At 40.7% G+C, this 14959-nt stretch overlaps 1 protein-coding gene across 1 annotated transcript in view; it reads left to right on the forward strand.

The window, feature by feature from the left end:
- The window catches only part of LOC144828457 (1-phosphatidylinositol 4,5-bisphosphate phosphodiesterase gamma-1-like), a 617664-nt gene that overhangs the window by 545546 nt on the left and 57159 nt on the right, over positions 1–14959 (forward strand). Inside the window, exons 25-28 of the mRNA XM_078686634.1 lie at positions 1754–1917; positions 9609–9705; positions 11854–12078; positions 12673–12821. Of these exons, the coding sequence (XP_078542760.1) occupies positions 1754–1917; positions 9609–9705; positions 11854–12078; positions 12673–12821 (635 nt within the window). The remainder of the gene's footprint in view (positions 1–1753; positions 1918–9608; positions 9706–11853; positions 12079–12672; positions 12822–14959) is intronic.

A 14959-nucleotide genomic window follows, 5' to 3' on the forward strand; every position in this document is an offset into this window, starting at 1 on the left:
GAAGTTAAGAATAGTACATCTACATTTACTTTTATTTACTTGGGTGGTAGTCAGTATTCTGGCTTTAAGATGTTTTAGTACATTGATTTGAAAATCTCGATAGTCTGGAAGTTCACTGTCTCTGTATAGCCTGACCGGAATGGCAAGTGCCTTCTTTCTGCTGATGAAGGGGGCCCTTATTTCAGAATATAAAGGTAGAAGACTATGAAGGAATGGTCCTACCAGGTCTGCGGTTGGTCCAATGTGTTAGAAGTATTGAGCATGTGTAGGAGTAGTTACTCAGGTGTGTGTATCTGCCTGAGTTGGGTCACCCGCCATCTGGATGAAGTCCAGGCCTTCCATGTTTTGAGGTAGTCAAGTGCTGTTGTTTGGACTACAGCCTGTTAATCCATAAGTTAAACTCACCCATGACACCAGTTGTTGTGGCCTCAGTCTGCAGTTGGGGGGCCATGTTGAAGAATCAATCAGGAAAAGGTGGACTGCATCCTAGAGGGCCCTACACCACTGCAAAACTGTTGAAATGAATTATGCATCAGATAACTTCATAGTCAGAGGATGGATCCACTGCACTAGGTAGTTCTGAGCATGTACATGTACATGTGTGGACTAGCCCTTCCTCTTTCTAAGGCTCTCTGGAGTGATCTAAGCCTGGAGGGAGGAGGTTCTTGAGGTGGTGGGAGAGCGATCATCTAACCAAGTTTTTGTGGTTCTAAGTCACGGTTGGTTCTGCAAAGGAAGTTTTTGGCATCTAGGGAATTTTTATTAGCTGAACGGGTGCTGATAAGGCCTGTAAGGGGCAACTTCAGTTTGAAGGACTGTAGCGGCCAGTCATGAAGCTGTCTAATGTTGACTGTGCTTGTAGCAGTTTTAGATTCCTTTTCAAAGTAATGATGAGGTGCTAGACTGGTTCATCTCAGAGGGGAGACCTTATCATGGTATATAGGGGGTGTAGATAGAAGGCATGCCTTCAACCCAGCAAAATCTCACAAGAAGCTGAAGGTAATAGGACCATATCTTAAATTCTGTGCCTGCCAGTTATATGTAGGACAATATTATGAGGAGACTTTGAATCCTTCAATAATGGCTGGATGTGGTTATTAAATAAAATACATGTGTTCTGACTCTCAGTTTGTGAAGGGTCTTTGCCTGTATGTTATGAGAGCTGACTTGCAAAAGAAATGTTTAGTCTAAAAGAGTTAAGCTTCCTGACTATCTTAATACCCACAGATAGTGAAAGGGGATGTTGATCTTCTGAAGGCCAGTCACCTGTAAAGGCAAGTCTGATCCAGGCATTTCTCTTGCCACAAGTAAAGTGAGATTTTTCACACTTTCTTGCCCTCTTTGTCCATACCTTTACGCTTATCAAATACAACGAGGCATAATCTAGGGGCTAAAATCCTCTGATGCTGAGTCAAACTGAAAAATTGCCACTAGTACTCCATTTAAGGTAATTGTTCCTGGCCCTGTGAAACAAGAACATAATTGTTTAAGGAAGTAGAAAACCATATGTGGAAGATAATTGCTTCTACAGTGCATGTGATAAGTGCAGAATAGTGGTAGCAGCATAGTTTCACTGGTATCTTGTTATGATATATCACCTTTCCACAGTCTCCCTTTTGGAAGAGGGTGCCCTCCGTGGGCTCTGTGTAGTTCAGCGGTTATTCAGTGGTATTATTGAGCAAGAAAATGTGTGTCATCTTTTCTTGCGATCTGTTCGCTTCAGTGTTGCTGTAATGGAATCCATTTTTTGTAGTGATCTCCAAGGAAGGAAGGAGCTCCAAACAGTTTGTGTTCACCATCCATTCCCAGCAGATGTCGCACCCGACACAGTCGCTAGATGTGGCTACGGACACACTGGAGGAGCTTAACGACTGGGTGGCTAAAATCAGAGAGGCAACGCAAAACGCAGATGCCAGAGTGAGTGGGAGAACTTTATACTATATAAATCTGTCCATGCCTTTAAGTGTATCAAATGTTTATCATGTATGTGACATGAATCTTTATATTGAATGATGTTCTCACTGTAAAAATTGCAAATTTGGGAAAGGATAGAATGCAACAAATGAAAACAATTATTTGAACTAGCAGCAAGAGTAAATAAAACAACACTTTGGCCAGTCGTTCATTCAAGTAAAATAAAACAGAAGATTTTTAGAACATTATTAAAGGAATCATTTGCCTGGTCCTGAGGAAGCTTCTCTTGCAGTATGGGAGCTAATCATGAAACACATTCTTCCCTCTTCTGTTGTGACTTCCGGTCAGCTGACACAGTTGGGTCATACCAACTGAGTTTCTCCCCCTAGTAGCATTGAGCCAAACCATCCCTGGCATTTCAATGTTAGATGCAAGAATATAAATAGATTTCTTTCTTGCACCAAAAACCAAAGCAGGCTTCCCTAAAATACTCTGCATACACGTAGGACATAGTTTACCCACCAAATATAAAGTCTCACTCTTTGTTGTACTCCTACAGATTCATTATGTGAACCTCCCACTGGTGCCTGACTCAATCTGTACATTTGTTTGAGTTTACATAGCCAGATGCCAGCGCCAGGTGGCACTTGCTGATATCACTAATACATTTTTATGCAACAAGGCAAACCCATAGGTAGTAAGGGACCAAGAATGTAAGTATTTTTCTACTACTTTGTTTACCTTATATTAAATAGTATTAATGATCCTTCCACGTGGAAAAAGCTTATGTAGACTTTATTCTATCTCTATGTATATATAAGTAACTCTGTTTGTCTCATATGGGACCGTTGTTCCTTAAAAATATGTCACTAATAAAGCCATAGGGTCTCTTCATATGTCATCATAGCTCTATAATGTGTGCCTCTGACATCAGTTATGTTTTTTTCTCGCTGCATCTCCAACAACATAGATCTGGAGTGTGAACAGTTTTTTCGCTTTGTTACTCAAGGTGTAAATCAGGATTTACGTTTTTATGCAAGATGCAAAAAACAGATATCTGTTTCAGACTGTTGTACAGTGTTTTTTGAAATTACATATGCATTGTCATGTTATCTGTGTGAGCAGATGAATTAAAAAACCATAAGAGAAAGTGAGTAAAGCCTGATTGTGGCTTTGTTTGGCAAATTGAAGGGTCATGAGTGTTCTTTTTCACATTCAAGGAGCTTCTCACCATGGTATCATACACCACATAAAAGAGCTACATTAATTTGCTCAGTCCCAAAAAGCAAAATCTTCTTCTTTGTCTTCATCTGATCCAGTACCTAATCTGCATGAAATTCAGAATGAGACTCCGCAGGTTAGTGTACCTTCATAGATGCAGCGGACCGAGGCCTTTTAGAAGGCCACAACGAATATTTCTAGCCTTTCACCTACTGGAAATCCTTCCAGAGTCTCGAGGGTATGATGTTGCTTTCAAGTAAGTCTCAACGGTCCTTTGTCTATGGATCCGTAGGAATCATTGATGTTGGTGAGTGTTGAGTAGCTTACCGCTCTTGTCACTGTTACAGCTGCGTTGGCACTAGTGGCACCAAAAGGGTCGTCAGTGGTATCGGAAACAACGTAATGCGCAGTTCCTATAAAGTCTTCCAAGGTGTTTTCGGAGGCTGTCATACAGATGGCAAGACAAAAAAATGGAGACTTATTTGAGGGACTCTCGTTATTGTAGATGAAAGCTGCAAGATAGGAATACTTTCATGGGAAGGGGGCATTTTTAGGTCAGACTCCGATGTCCTGCAGTTCCCAGTTTGCCCTTTACGTGACGGTGATGATGATGATAACAATGGGCATCATTTTCCCTCTGGAAGCTACACGGATGTTTGTATGCTGGAAAAAATGCAAAATGTAAGTAAAATTGATTTGTCCCCTGAGTCTGACTTTCAGGTCTCTGATGCACTTGATTGAGCAGGTCATATTCAGTAAAGTGTCATTCTCTTGAATTTGACTATTGCACTACACACTGAGCAGCCAAAGATGTCTCTGTTTATGCAGATTATGGGCCTGATTTAGAGTTGGACGGGTTACTCCTTCATAAATGTGACGGATATCCTTTCAGCTGTAATACAAGTGGCATTCGATAGAAGGCACTTGCAGTATGGTGGACAGCACATCTGTCATGTTTGCATTGGAGTAACCTGTCTTTTGAACTCTATATCAGGCCCTCTATCCGCTAAGCAAGTAGCCAGTGCTGTTCTGCATTTTGGTGATTTCTTATTTGACCACGTTAAGGATCCATGGTGAAACCCTCATTCTATTCCATGTGTTACCAAGTATGCTTCTAGGAAGTACAAACCTTTGCCATTGGATCCCACATGTCTGAGGTCTCTTTAAACAAAGCTCTATTCCAGCAATACAGACGGATAAAGAAGTGAGGGGTCCAAAAGCTTTAGGGAACTTTTAATCTGCTTCTGGTAACTCTGAAATACTATCTATAAAAGCAAAATATTTGTTAGCCAGGTACATCTGTGCAAGAGGTGGCTTCACCTCCCATGGCTATGTTGACTGAATCTTATAGACAACAGTTCCTAAATTTAATTCAGAGTGGTTTTGCTGCTTCCATGGAAGGAACTCAAACTTGCTATCACCCATCATTAGCCAGGATAGCTTGACTCCAGTGGCATAGTGGGCACGGGACCCACGTCTGGGCATACCCTTCCCACATAGGGCGAACAGCAAAACACCCAAGATGATGGACGGAATGTTGCACGTTGGCAATACATTAACCCCCAGTCACAGATCTGGGTTTAATCCATCGTTATTTTGCTCACCAGGCCACCCCAGTTCAGTTCAGTTGATGCTGTTTAATTCTGTTGATCCATTGTCTGCATCAATCATGCGTATATCAAAGTTTGCCGTTTCATTGGCACATAAAGGTCTTTACATTAACAGTTAAGGTTATCTAGCAATTGATTCTCCTAACACCTGGGCAGGACACTAGTAAGTACACGTCTTACAGGCCCCTGTTGCTGCTCTATTTTGAAAATGTAATCCTGGCAAAACTCACCTAGCCCTGTTGCTGGAGAATATAGTCTCTCCTGCACAATCAGATTTTGTTCCCCACATAATGTTTTATTATTTGTAAGGCAGCCATCTGAGGACCGTCTTCTCTTGATAAGAAATATCATCAGATTTGGTTGGTGTTCTGGCATATCAATAAATCGGGGAGAAACAGAATTATTCCTGCTTCCTCCTAATACTACCAGATGCAATCTGGAGTTCTCAATCAGGTGGGTGGATGACTCAATTAGATATTTATGGAATAATATACACACAGACCTAGAAGCAGTTATCAAGGTAAACTATGGCCCAGCAGGAAACAGACTAACCCACCAAATAAACAACTGGATTCAACCTCCACTTTCTCTGACAGGAAAAGTGGAGATCATAAAAATGTCCGAACTCCCAAAATTCCTCTGCTTATTTATAAATATACCCATCCCACTGAAGAAGCTTTGAAAATCTTGTTAATCTAATTGTTATGGACAGACAACCCAGAATCGGCTGGAAGACGGTGCTCCCTTACGAGCCGAATGCATTTGAAGACCCTGACTTGGAGATGTAGTAACTAGTGATGTAGTATCACTTTTCCAGACATTAGTTTCACCCAGATGTCAGGCTAACTCACCTTAAAACACTGGAGAGGGAGCGAACAGATGGGGTTTGCTCCCTCAAGAGTTGCCAAGACCTTGGGGTGAGGTTAAACCAGTGGCCACCATTTGCTGGACGTGGCAGACCCTTTGCCGTAAAATGGGTAGGCTATTTTTATATTATGTTATGTTATCTGGGTTCATAGATCGCAACTTACCGCCAAAAAGGGTTTCCAGGCCCTGGAGCAGGTTTTTAGGTGGGCCCATGGGGGGAGTGAAAGTTTGGTCAGGGGTATTTAGTTGAAGAGCCAGTTCTTCAGCTCATAGGGAAATTCAAGAGGTGACGAGAAGGCCTTGATGTGTAGAGGGATGTCATTTCAAGTTTTGGATTTAATGTGAGAGTAGGCAAGTCCTCCGTTTATGCTTTTGCGGATGTGGGGGGTAGTGTACGAGGGAAGTGAGGCAGAGCACAGGTGTCTGTTGTGTTGGTGGTAGCTTAATCTTTAGAGAATAAACTAGCACAACACCTGTTCGTACCTCTTACCAACGAACGCACAGTGCTGCAGGCCTTGGACAAGATTGATATGTCCGAACCTGGCCGCTTCTATACTGAAGAGAATTTTATCTTAATAGATGAGTTTAGGTCTAGGGGTATCCCCTTTCCATTAGACAATTTCATATATCTCTGGCTGACGCACACAGTACTAGAAAAGATCCCAGGTTGCCCAGAGGAACCATGTGAGGAGTTTATATTTCTGATTTAATTTTTTTGGATCCACAGACTATATGAGATTAGTTTCCAAATTCTACACACCAGTTTCAGAGCTCAGAACAGAACGCTCCACACATCACCAACAGGCATGGGAAATAAATAGACATTGGTGAAGAATTACCCGATAAACAATGGGAGTACTTCTGCACACAGATAAAGCTAATCTCCATGAACCATCACACAAACTACTTCACTTCAAGTTCTTTAATCAGGCATACTTCTCGTCTGCTAATCAACATAGAATAAATCCGTCTAGATCATGATTGTCCTCGCTGCAGCGCAGAGTATGCAGGTTCCCGTCACTTATCTTGGATGTCCTCCTTTATCAAAATACTGACATGAGATCACGAGCACCATCTCCAGTATGATTGGTAGTGGATTGAAAACATGGCCGTTAATTGCCTTGTTGGGATATGTTAGGCCGATCCCTCCAGGAATTAGACAAATGTACAGTGCTGGTGTTGTTGGCCAATCGAAGGATCAACATGAATTGATGCAGGAGGTTTGGCTGAAAGACATAGCTATATGTAATGATAGAATTAAAACACCCTACAGCCTCCCAACTCTAGGCCTAAAGACATATGGGCACCCTAAAGATGTCCTTAGCTGAGATGATACGAATGGTTCAAATGGCCAAACTCGAACTTCATAAGTGATGAAGAAACCGCTTGAACAAATCAACTTCAGTAAAAAATAAATTGGATACAGTGACCTACAGCTTGCAGACACTCAATTCACTGTGGATGCTATTGCCAAACAGATTGAGTAACCAGACATGTAGAGCTGATAGCCATGTCTAGTGTATTTTTTAACTCCACCTCTCACGTAATAGTCCTCAGTATTGACTGGAGGGGATCACTGCTTATTGGGGTATCTTTCAAATTTTATACATGATCAATAATTCATGAGTGCTTTGTAGAGGCTGTTGTGTTGTTATATCTGTACATTATATAGGTTACTTCGCAGCAATATCTGTCTCTGATTTTGCCTGATCTGGCTTTTTGTTTTTTTAAATTATTGTTATTAAAGACAGTATTTTTGTTGGTCATTACTTCGACTTGGAGGGTCAGTGAGCTGCAGGATCTTTCTTCTTCTTAAATCAGCACAGTTCTTTCTAAGAGCAGCATTACATTGAATATAAAGCCTTTTTTTCTTCCCAAGGTTGTCTCAGAGTTTCACCTCAGTCAAATACATTTGTTTCCTTAGTTTTGTAACTCCTCATCTTTCTATAGACGAGGAACTTGTGGGATAATCCATCCATTAGAAGGTAAAGTTATTTGTTTTTGGTAAAGTTCTTTCTGATGAATGGTTCTACTCCCACCTACGTCTCTGGAGTATAGATGTTTTTGAAATATAGCCTGTTAGTTGTTCTATTTACTGCATATTTGCCTAGGTTGGGGCACATAAATAACAACAGAACAACTGCCACTGGCACCAGTGCACCTTTCAAAACTGTTGTAACGTTATACCCAGTTCACATGGCACCTTTCATAACTTCAACAGGAGCCGCCTTCCACCAGCATCTAGATAGGGTATCTGCAAAAAAGTCTCAAGGTCCATGCAGGCGCCTAGAGGAAGTTCACATTTGGTGTGTGTAGAAGGTCAACCATCCATCGGAAAGAACGTTACCAAACATAAGTCACTTATTCTTCTGGTTATAGCTTGCAGAAGAATTATTTTCCCCTCTCCCATAGGCATAAAATGATTTGCTATGCTTCACTTATTTTCAGAAATGCAGTTTTCTATCAGACTGACAGGTCAGTTCCTCTGAAGGGCCTGGTGGCTGTGATATATTGATCAAGCGCTACACAATACATTATGTTTCTGACCATGTCTGACTTCACTTCCATTAAGCCAAGATTTTTATTTATAAGGATGTACATTGATTGGCCTTTTCAAAGTTTACCAGAAGAGATAATGACATGAAAAGCTGTGCGACCAAAACTAAGGAAAATCTCTCTCAAAATCTATCTGCAATTTCGTTTAGCACTCAGAAATACTTCTTCAATACTAATGTAGTCTAAAAAACAAGCAACTACGGACATGTGTCCAAAGCCCTCTGTTCCACGTTGTACTGTGATAGTTAGGTCTGGAACTTAGTCGCAGCTCAGGAAATGGCAGCGAGTTTTGTGGTATGGAAAGACATAATAACTTGGGGTGAATCCTCTCTGGCATGGTATACATTTGGAAGATGTAGCACGTTTAAAGGGTTACAGAGCATGAGACCTATTGGAATCTCAAAATTATGCATGCAACCTGATGGAATGGCACAAAATGAAGATTTTTAATGAACTGTAGAGGGAATTTGAGCTGATATTTTCAGAACATTGTTATCTAGGTGTACTACACCCTTTGACTGCTCAGACGTACATTGAAGGATACCCTGGAGCATATGCTGCTGGAAGCTAGAATATTTGTGGTACTAATATTTGAGGGGCTGCCTCTCAAATAAATAACACTGTTGACTATAACATGAAGAGTTAGATGAATCAGTGCTCTGAGGGAAAATGGTTGATGGATACAAGTCTGATGAAAGATACGGATTGTGAAGATATAGTGGTTTACCACGATGAAGATCCATTTCAATTCAGTCTATAATTGATTCAATTTAAAATACTTTGCAGAGTTTACCAGCGCAGAGCTATCTTGTGCTGAATTAACTTTACCGCTGCCCACTGGTGTTGTTAGGGGATTACCCCCTTCTACCACACTATATGTAAATGTGGTTCTCCCTGTTTTTTCTGGACAAACATATGAACTGAACTGGTGAAAGCACAACGGATATAACCAAATCCTAGTTGGTGAATGGCCATGAAGAAATGCTCAAGTCTAAAACATGTTGTGTGGCTTAGCCTTAATATTGGTCAAGAGAGATATTGTGAAAAACTGAGGTAATGCACCGATGCCATGAATTGTTGATTGGTGACTGAGGGTGGTTTGGTGAACAGCAATGGAAGTATCAGCTAATGAAGGGAAAGATAGTCTGAACAATGGGTAAAAGAAATGGGTGGCCTAGAGTGGCTTGCATAGGTTCTTGCTCAAATCAGCCTGAATCAGAGCTCAGAAGATGAACAGCGTTGTTCTAAATGTACATTGTGTTGGGAAGGGAATGTTTGGCAAGGTGTGTATGTATCGCTGACGCAACTTTGCTTGCTCTTATGTAGGGAATATTGTTTGATAAATTAAAAATCCAGTAAAATTGTTTAAAACATGTTTTTAACTTATCCTTGCTTCTTAAAAGTCACACTTTATTTCACTCTGCTTGTTTGTTTTCCCAGATGCAAGAGGGAAAGATTATGGAGCGGCGAAAGAAAATTGCCCTGGAGCTGTCGGAGTTGGTTGTTTACTGCCGGCCTGTGCCATTCGATGAAGAAAGTAAGATTACGTTTACCTCAGTAGTCAATGCTCATGTGTGCTTCTTTCTTTTCATTCAAGTCTTATATCATCATATCTACATGGGTTTACAACTTTTATATCATTCACAGAGATGTTTGGACAGTGGAGACAACCTACTGAATGCACAGTTCCCACTGGTCCTCAAACAAATTCACATTCAACATAGCTAGTAATTATTAACTCACATAACATTCCTGCTGCACAGACTTCCTACTAATCAGAATAGCTGCGTTTGGTAAAAACCATTTTTTTAAAATTTGTGTTAAAGGGGAGACCTCTGTAACCCTATCTCTAACCCATGCTCCAGTTCCTCTACGATTTTGCGTATTTTCAAACGTGAGCTGCACTATTTTGTGTCCAGATAATTTGGGACAGTGCATAAGCTTTGTGAATCTAAATACAAGGGTGTGTCCACAAGCCAAAACATTTCACCCGCTGATATTTGTGTTTCCCACACTCCAAAGAGAGCTACAATTACAGATTGCTTCCTCAAACATATACACTCACAACTATTACGTCCTGTGCTCACTGACTGGTAAATGGACTATTCTTTCACTCTGCATTATTCATCCAACACAAGTAAAGGGCCTTCTGGTTTTCCAACAGTTCTGAGCAGCATTGAAATTGCTGCTTGTATTTTTACTTCTCAAATCTTGGTCTTTAGTGCCCGACCATCCGATTTGTGGATGAGCTTATTCTTTTGTCGTGCTAACATCGTTGCGTGTTTACCTTGCTTTGTCTGCCACCAGCAGTGTCCACTGCCAGGTGTAATAGAGTATTATTCTCCTGTGACGTTTCATCTGTTTTTCATGTCTCTCCTCGAGATCCGCTGACCTGTCCTCCTTCCACCAACAACTCGCGGCCTAAAATTATGTCCTAAACAATCTGTGTAAGACCCACAAAGAGTAACAGTATTCCTACCGTTGTTTAATTAGCAACTAGTTAGTTAGTTTAGTTGAGTTCCGGCTCTCCTGTCCTAATTTGTTTCCTTCATTTTACACAAATTTAGCATGTAGACAAAACCTGGAGAAACCATTTTTATGGACAGCTTGGGTACTTAGACAGACTCGTTTTGCAATACAGAAAGTGAACAAATGTGCAGTTTGTACCTGTTTAAGATCAAAAAAGGTAAAATGTGGAATATGGTTGGGAATTCTTCATAGAGAATCATTGTAAGATGCTGCCAGTAAAGATACTACTCTAGCTGTCTCTGTTCACTTTCTCCTGGCTCCCCACTGAAACCGAGGTTACAAGAACCTCACCTGTTTTTTACAACACTGTTTCCTGGTACATACAAACTTATTACCACTTCCTCCAAAATAATTTTTTACATTTCTTGCCTAAAAGGTTTCGGTGTCAAACTCCCATCAAGTAGCTACATATGTAGCTCCTTCTTCCAATTCAGGCATGTTTCTTGTGAGCCCGTACTTTGTAATTTTAAAGCGCAATGGTCCTGACTACAAACATGCAAAGTCACAACTCTGAAAAAAGCTCTGAAATTATTGTTACAATGGGAGTTATCACTATGAGCAATAATGGGTAGACACAAAACACACTATAGTAATGGTGAAAGGTTGTTATGGCTTAGGCATTTCCAGAACTAACCCTACCAACATGGTGTCATGAAGATTCACAAAAGCTCCAAGCCTAAAACTTACATGTTAAGAAAATATTGGGCCTAATTCTCAAACTACACTTTGTGGTACTAAAACAGTACTACAAATTGCAAATCACAAACTGCGTGTGGAGTTTTACGACTCTCCGCTGCTTTTACTTAATGTGCAGTTCTCCTCCTGATTGTGGATTCTCCTTACATGTAAGTATATGTTTTATATGTTTGAGATACTGGAATGACTGGGTGGGAGAAGGACAGATTTACTACTAAAGGGAGGAGCAAGATTGGTTTAGGGAGTGCAAGTGATGTCACCCAGCCACACAAGAGTAATCCAATTGAATTACTCTTGGGGTTGAAACATGCAACTTACACTTTTGTAGTAAGTTTACACTCAGAGTTTGTGAATACCGAAAGTAATAAACTTACAACACAGTGTAAATTTACTCAGAAGAGTTACTCACTTTTGTGAATCAGCAACTTATGCATAACACCCTAATCTGTGCTCCTTGCAGAGATCGGGACGGACAAGGCCTGCTACCGGGATATGTCATCTTTCCCTGAGACCAAGGCAGAAAAGTATGCCAACCGCAGCAAAGGGAAGAAATTTCTGCAGTACAACCGGCGCCAGCTTAGCCGAGTGTACCCCAAGGGACAGCGCCTGGATTCATCCAACTATGACCCTCTTCCCATGTGGATCTGTGGCAGTCAGCTTGTAGCACTCAACTTTCAGACTCCTGGTAAGTTGCATTCAATGTTAGGTGGAGGAGTGCCTCAATGCTGCATTTTATCTTTATTCCTTAACAGATATGAGCGCAAGCGAATTCTTCATTGCGTCTCACAAGATGGAATATTTTACCACTGGGGTTCCATGTTCCACTTCCCCATGAAGGCAATGCTTAGATATGTTGTTTTATCATTTGAGCATCCAGCCAGTTCAGTCTTGTTATGCATTTCCAATCTGGCTCTCTCCAGTTTTGGAGAGAGTTCTTGTTAACATTTGGGGGAGGCGGGACTTCATATTCAGAAGTTTACTGTAATGGTTTGGCTGTGCTGTGGTTATACATGCAAACTCAAGTACCGTAGACATTACAATGTGTGCCATGTAGCTTCAACTCTACAAGCCCTCCCCTAATTTTAAAGAATTGAGGACCACCTAATGATCCTATATAAGAAAATGTCAGCTAAAACTGTAAGACATATTAACCCTTATCAATAAAGATTGCAAGCTGTTTCCAAGTACTGCATATGCAACAGATTAATTATTTCAGCAATTGTTTATTACTGGTTAGTACTGCTTTCTGATTGGTTGGTACTGTTTGTAATATTTTCAGATAAGCCAATGCAACTGAACCAAGCTCTGTTTATGCTGGGTGGTCAGAGTGGTTACGTGTTACAGCCGGACATCATGCGGGATGACTCCTTCGACCCCTTTGATAAGAACAGCCTAAAGATAGTGGAGCCGATTACGATGCAACTCCAGGCAAGTAAAGCTGAGAGTCAAACAGTCAGTCCAGTATTCATTTATTATAACACCTTTAAGAGTGGGGGAGATTCAGTGTTATACACTTTCATATGGTGTGGGATTGTATGTTGTGGTCTTGTATTTGGGTTGTTGACAGGGCTCTTGTATACCCAAAGCTGCTTAGGAATTGAGTATAGATTGTGATGTAAAAAAGGGCTCCACCTATATAGGACACTGTCACATCTTTGGTTCTTGCTTAAAGCTACTTGGTTCTCTTTTTATCTCAATGTCAGAGAGCAAGAAATCCACAGGGGTGACGCATGGAGGAAACAAAATGTGTCTGCCCTCATGTATTGCTTTGGAAGCAATCAGTAGTAGAAGTTTCAGAGACCCAGATCACAGTACATGTATTGCAGATGTAATGTTCTGGGCTGGCAAGGTGGAGAGCTACAGTGAGAGACTTCCTTATAGAACATGCTGTATAACTTGAAATTCACATGTAGGTTATTGGGAAGTCAGGTCAGTCCTCGAAGACGAGCAAATGTATCGAACCTGAGCTATTCATATTGCAGCACCTTAGAGGATTTTTAATCACCTCAAGAAAGCGTGAAATTATGATTTTCTAATAAGACTTTTACTCAGAAGTGGTAATGGTAAGCAGCATAAAAGGAATGACAAAGCAGGCCTACACTTAGGAATAACTATATACTTTGTTGTTATTCACCAAGTTAGAAACTGCATTTTGTAAAGTAGTTTACAGAGGTACTCCTCAAGTACTACAAAATGATCTTCACAAACCTATGCCTCTACCTCTCCTAGTTTTATGTGCAGAGCTCTTACTCGTGGTGGCGGATATCGCTGCATACTTAGGTATATATTTTGCAGTAGTAAATATTTGAGGGGCCTGGGGAGTGCCAGGAAAGGAGAAAACCTTACTCCTAAATAAGAGGTGTTTAGGGAAATTTAAGGGGCGGTTTCGGAAGAGACATTTTATTACAAACACACACACACTAATGAGTGTTCACAAACTACACTTTTAAAGTTACTACAGCCCTATAGGTGGTAGACCAGGTGTAAATTGTACTCCAGCCCACTCTTGTGGTAAGACCAGCACCACACATGGCTAACTCTTACAGCACAATCCCACAGAAAACCATCGAGGGAAATAAAATAACACCCTATAGGAATCTCATGTAAAAATATTTAAATTATTGCACACAAAAAATATATATTTATATATATTTATTTTTTACAATTTCTATATAGCGCGAACCTGACCCGAATTGGGTATCAGAGCGCTTTACAAAGCTCCAGTTGCATCACATGAGGACACATTCATTTTTGTTAGGCACAGGGAGATTAAGGGCCATATGTATCAAACTCTGATTTTGCAATTCTCAAAATGCGATTTTTTGCGAATTGCAATTTGAGAATCGCAAAACGAGATGTTTGTAGGATTTGCAAATAGATTTGCGAATCCTACATATTCCTTAATTGCAAATCGCAAAGTGCGATTCGCAATTAAGGAAACCCTCGCTGTTCATTCCTATGGGCCTATAGGAATGAACGGGAAGACATTATCAATTTGCGATTAGTAATTAGAGAGTCGCAAATTTAGAATGCGATTTCAAAGTTGTAAGGGTGTCAAAAGGGCACCCTGTTGCACCCCTGAAATAAGCATGGGTGCACATGTGGCGCACATACATGCCCTAAGGGCATGTATGTTCGCCACATTGCACTTTGAAAAATGCATGTTTCAAAGAAATCGCAAATTACCACCAACTTGAAGTTGGTTGGTAATTTGCGATTCCTTTAGGCCAAATTGCACCTTTTCTGTGCTTCTTACATTGCATTTAAGGAAACACAATTAGCGATTCCTTAAATGCAATCACAAAATAGGGTATCGCTAATTTTGCGATTCCTTATTTGCAAGGCAGTTTTTCATTGATACATACCACTAAGCCCAATTGCGATCGCAAATGCCAAAATTCTGCTAATTTTAGCATTTGCGATCGCAATTTGAAATGATACATATGGCCCAAAGTGATTTGTCCAGATTCACAGGATGTACGAAGCAGGAACGGAGTGCTCTGCTTCTGACATGCCATCACAAAAACTAAATGCCAAGGCTCAACATCAGAGGAACCATGGCTCTT

Source organism: Lissotriton helveticus, chromosome 4_1 (genome assembly GCF_964261635.1).
Source record: "Lissotriton helveticus chromosome 4_1, aLisHel1.1, whole genome shotgun sequence".
Taxonomy (NCBI): domain Eukaryota; kingdom Metazoa; phylum Chordata; class Amphibia; order Caudata; family Salamandridae; genus Lissotriton; species Lissotriton helveticus.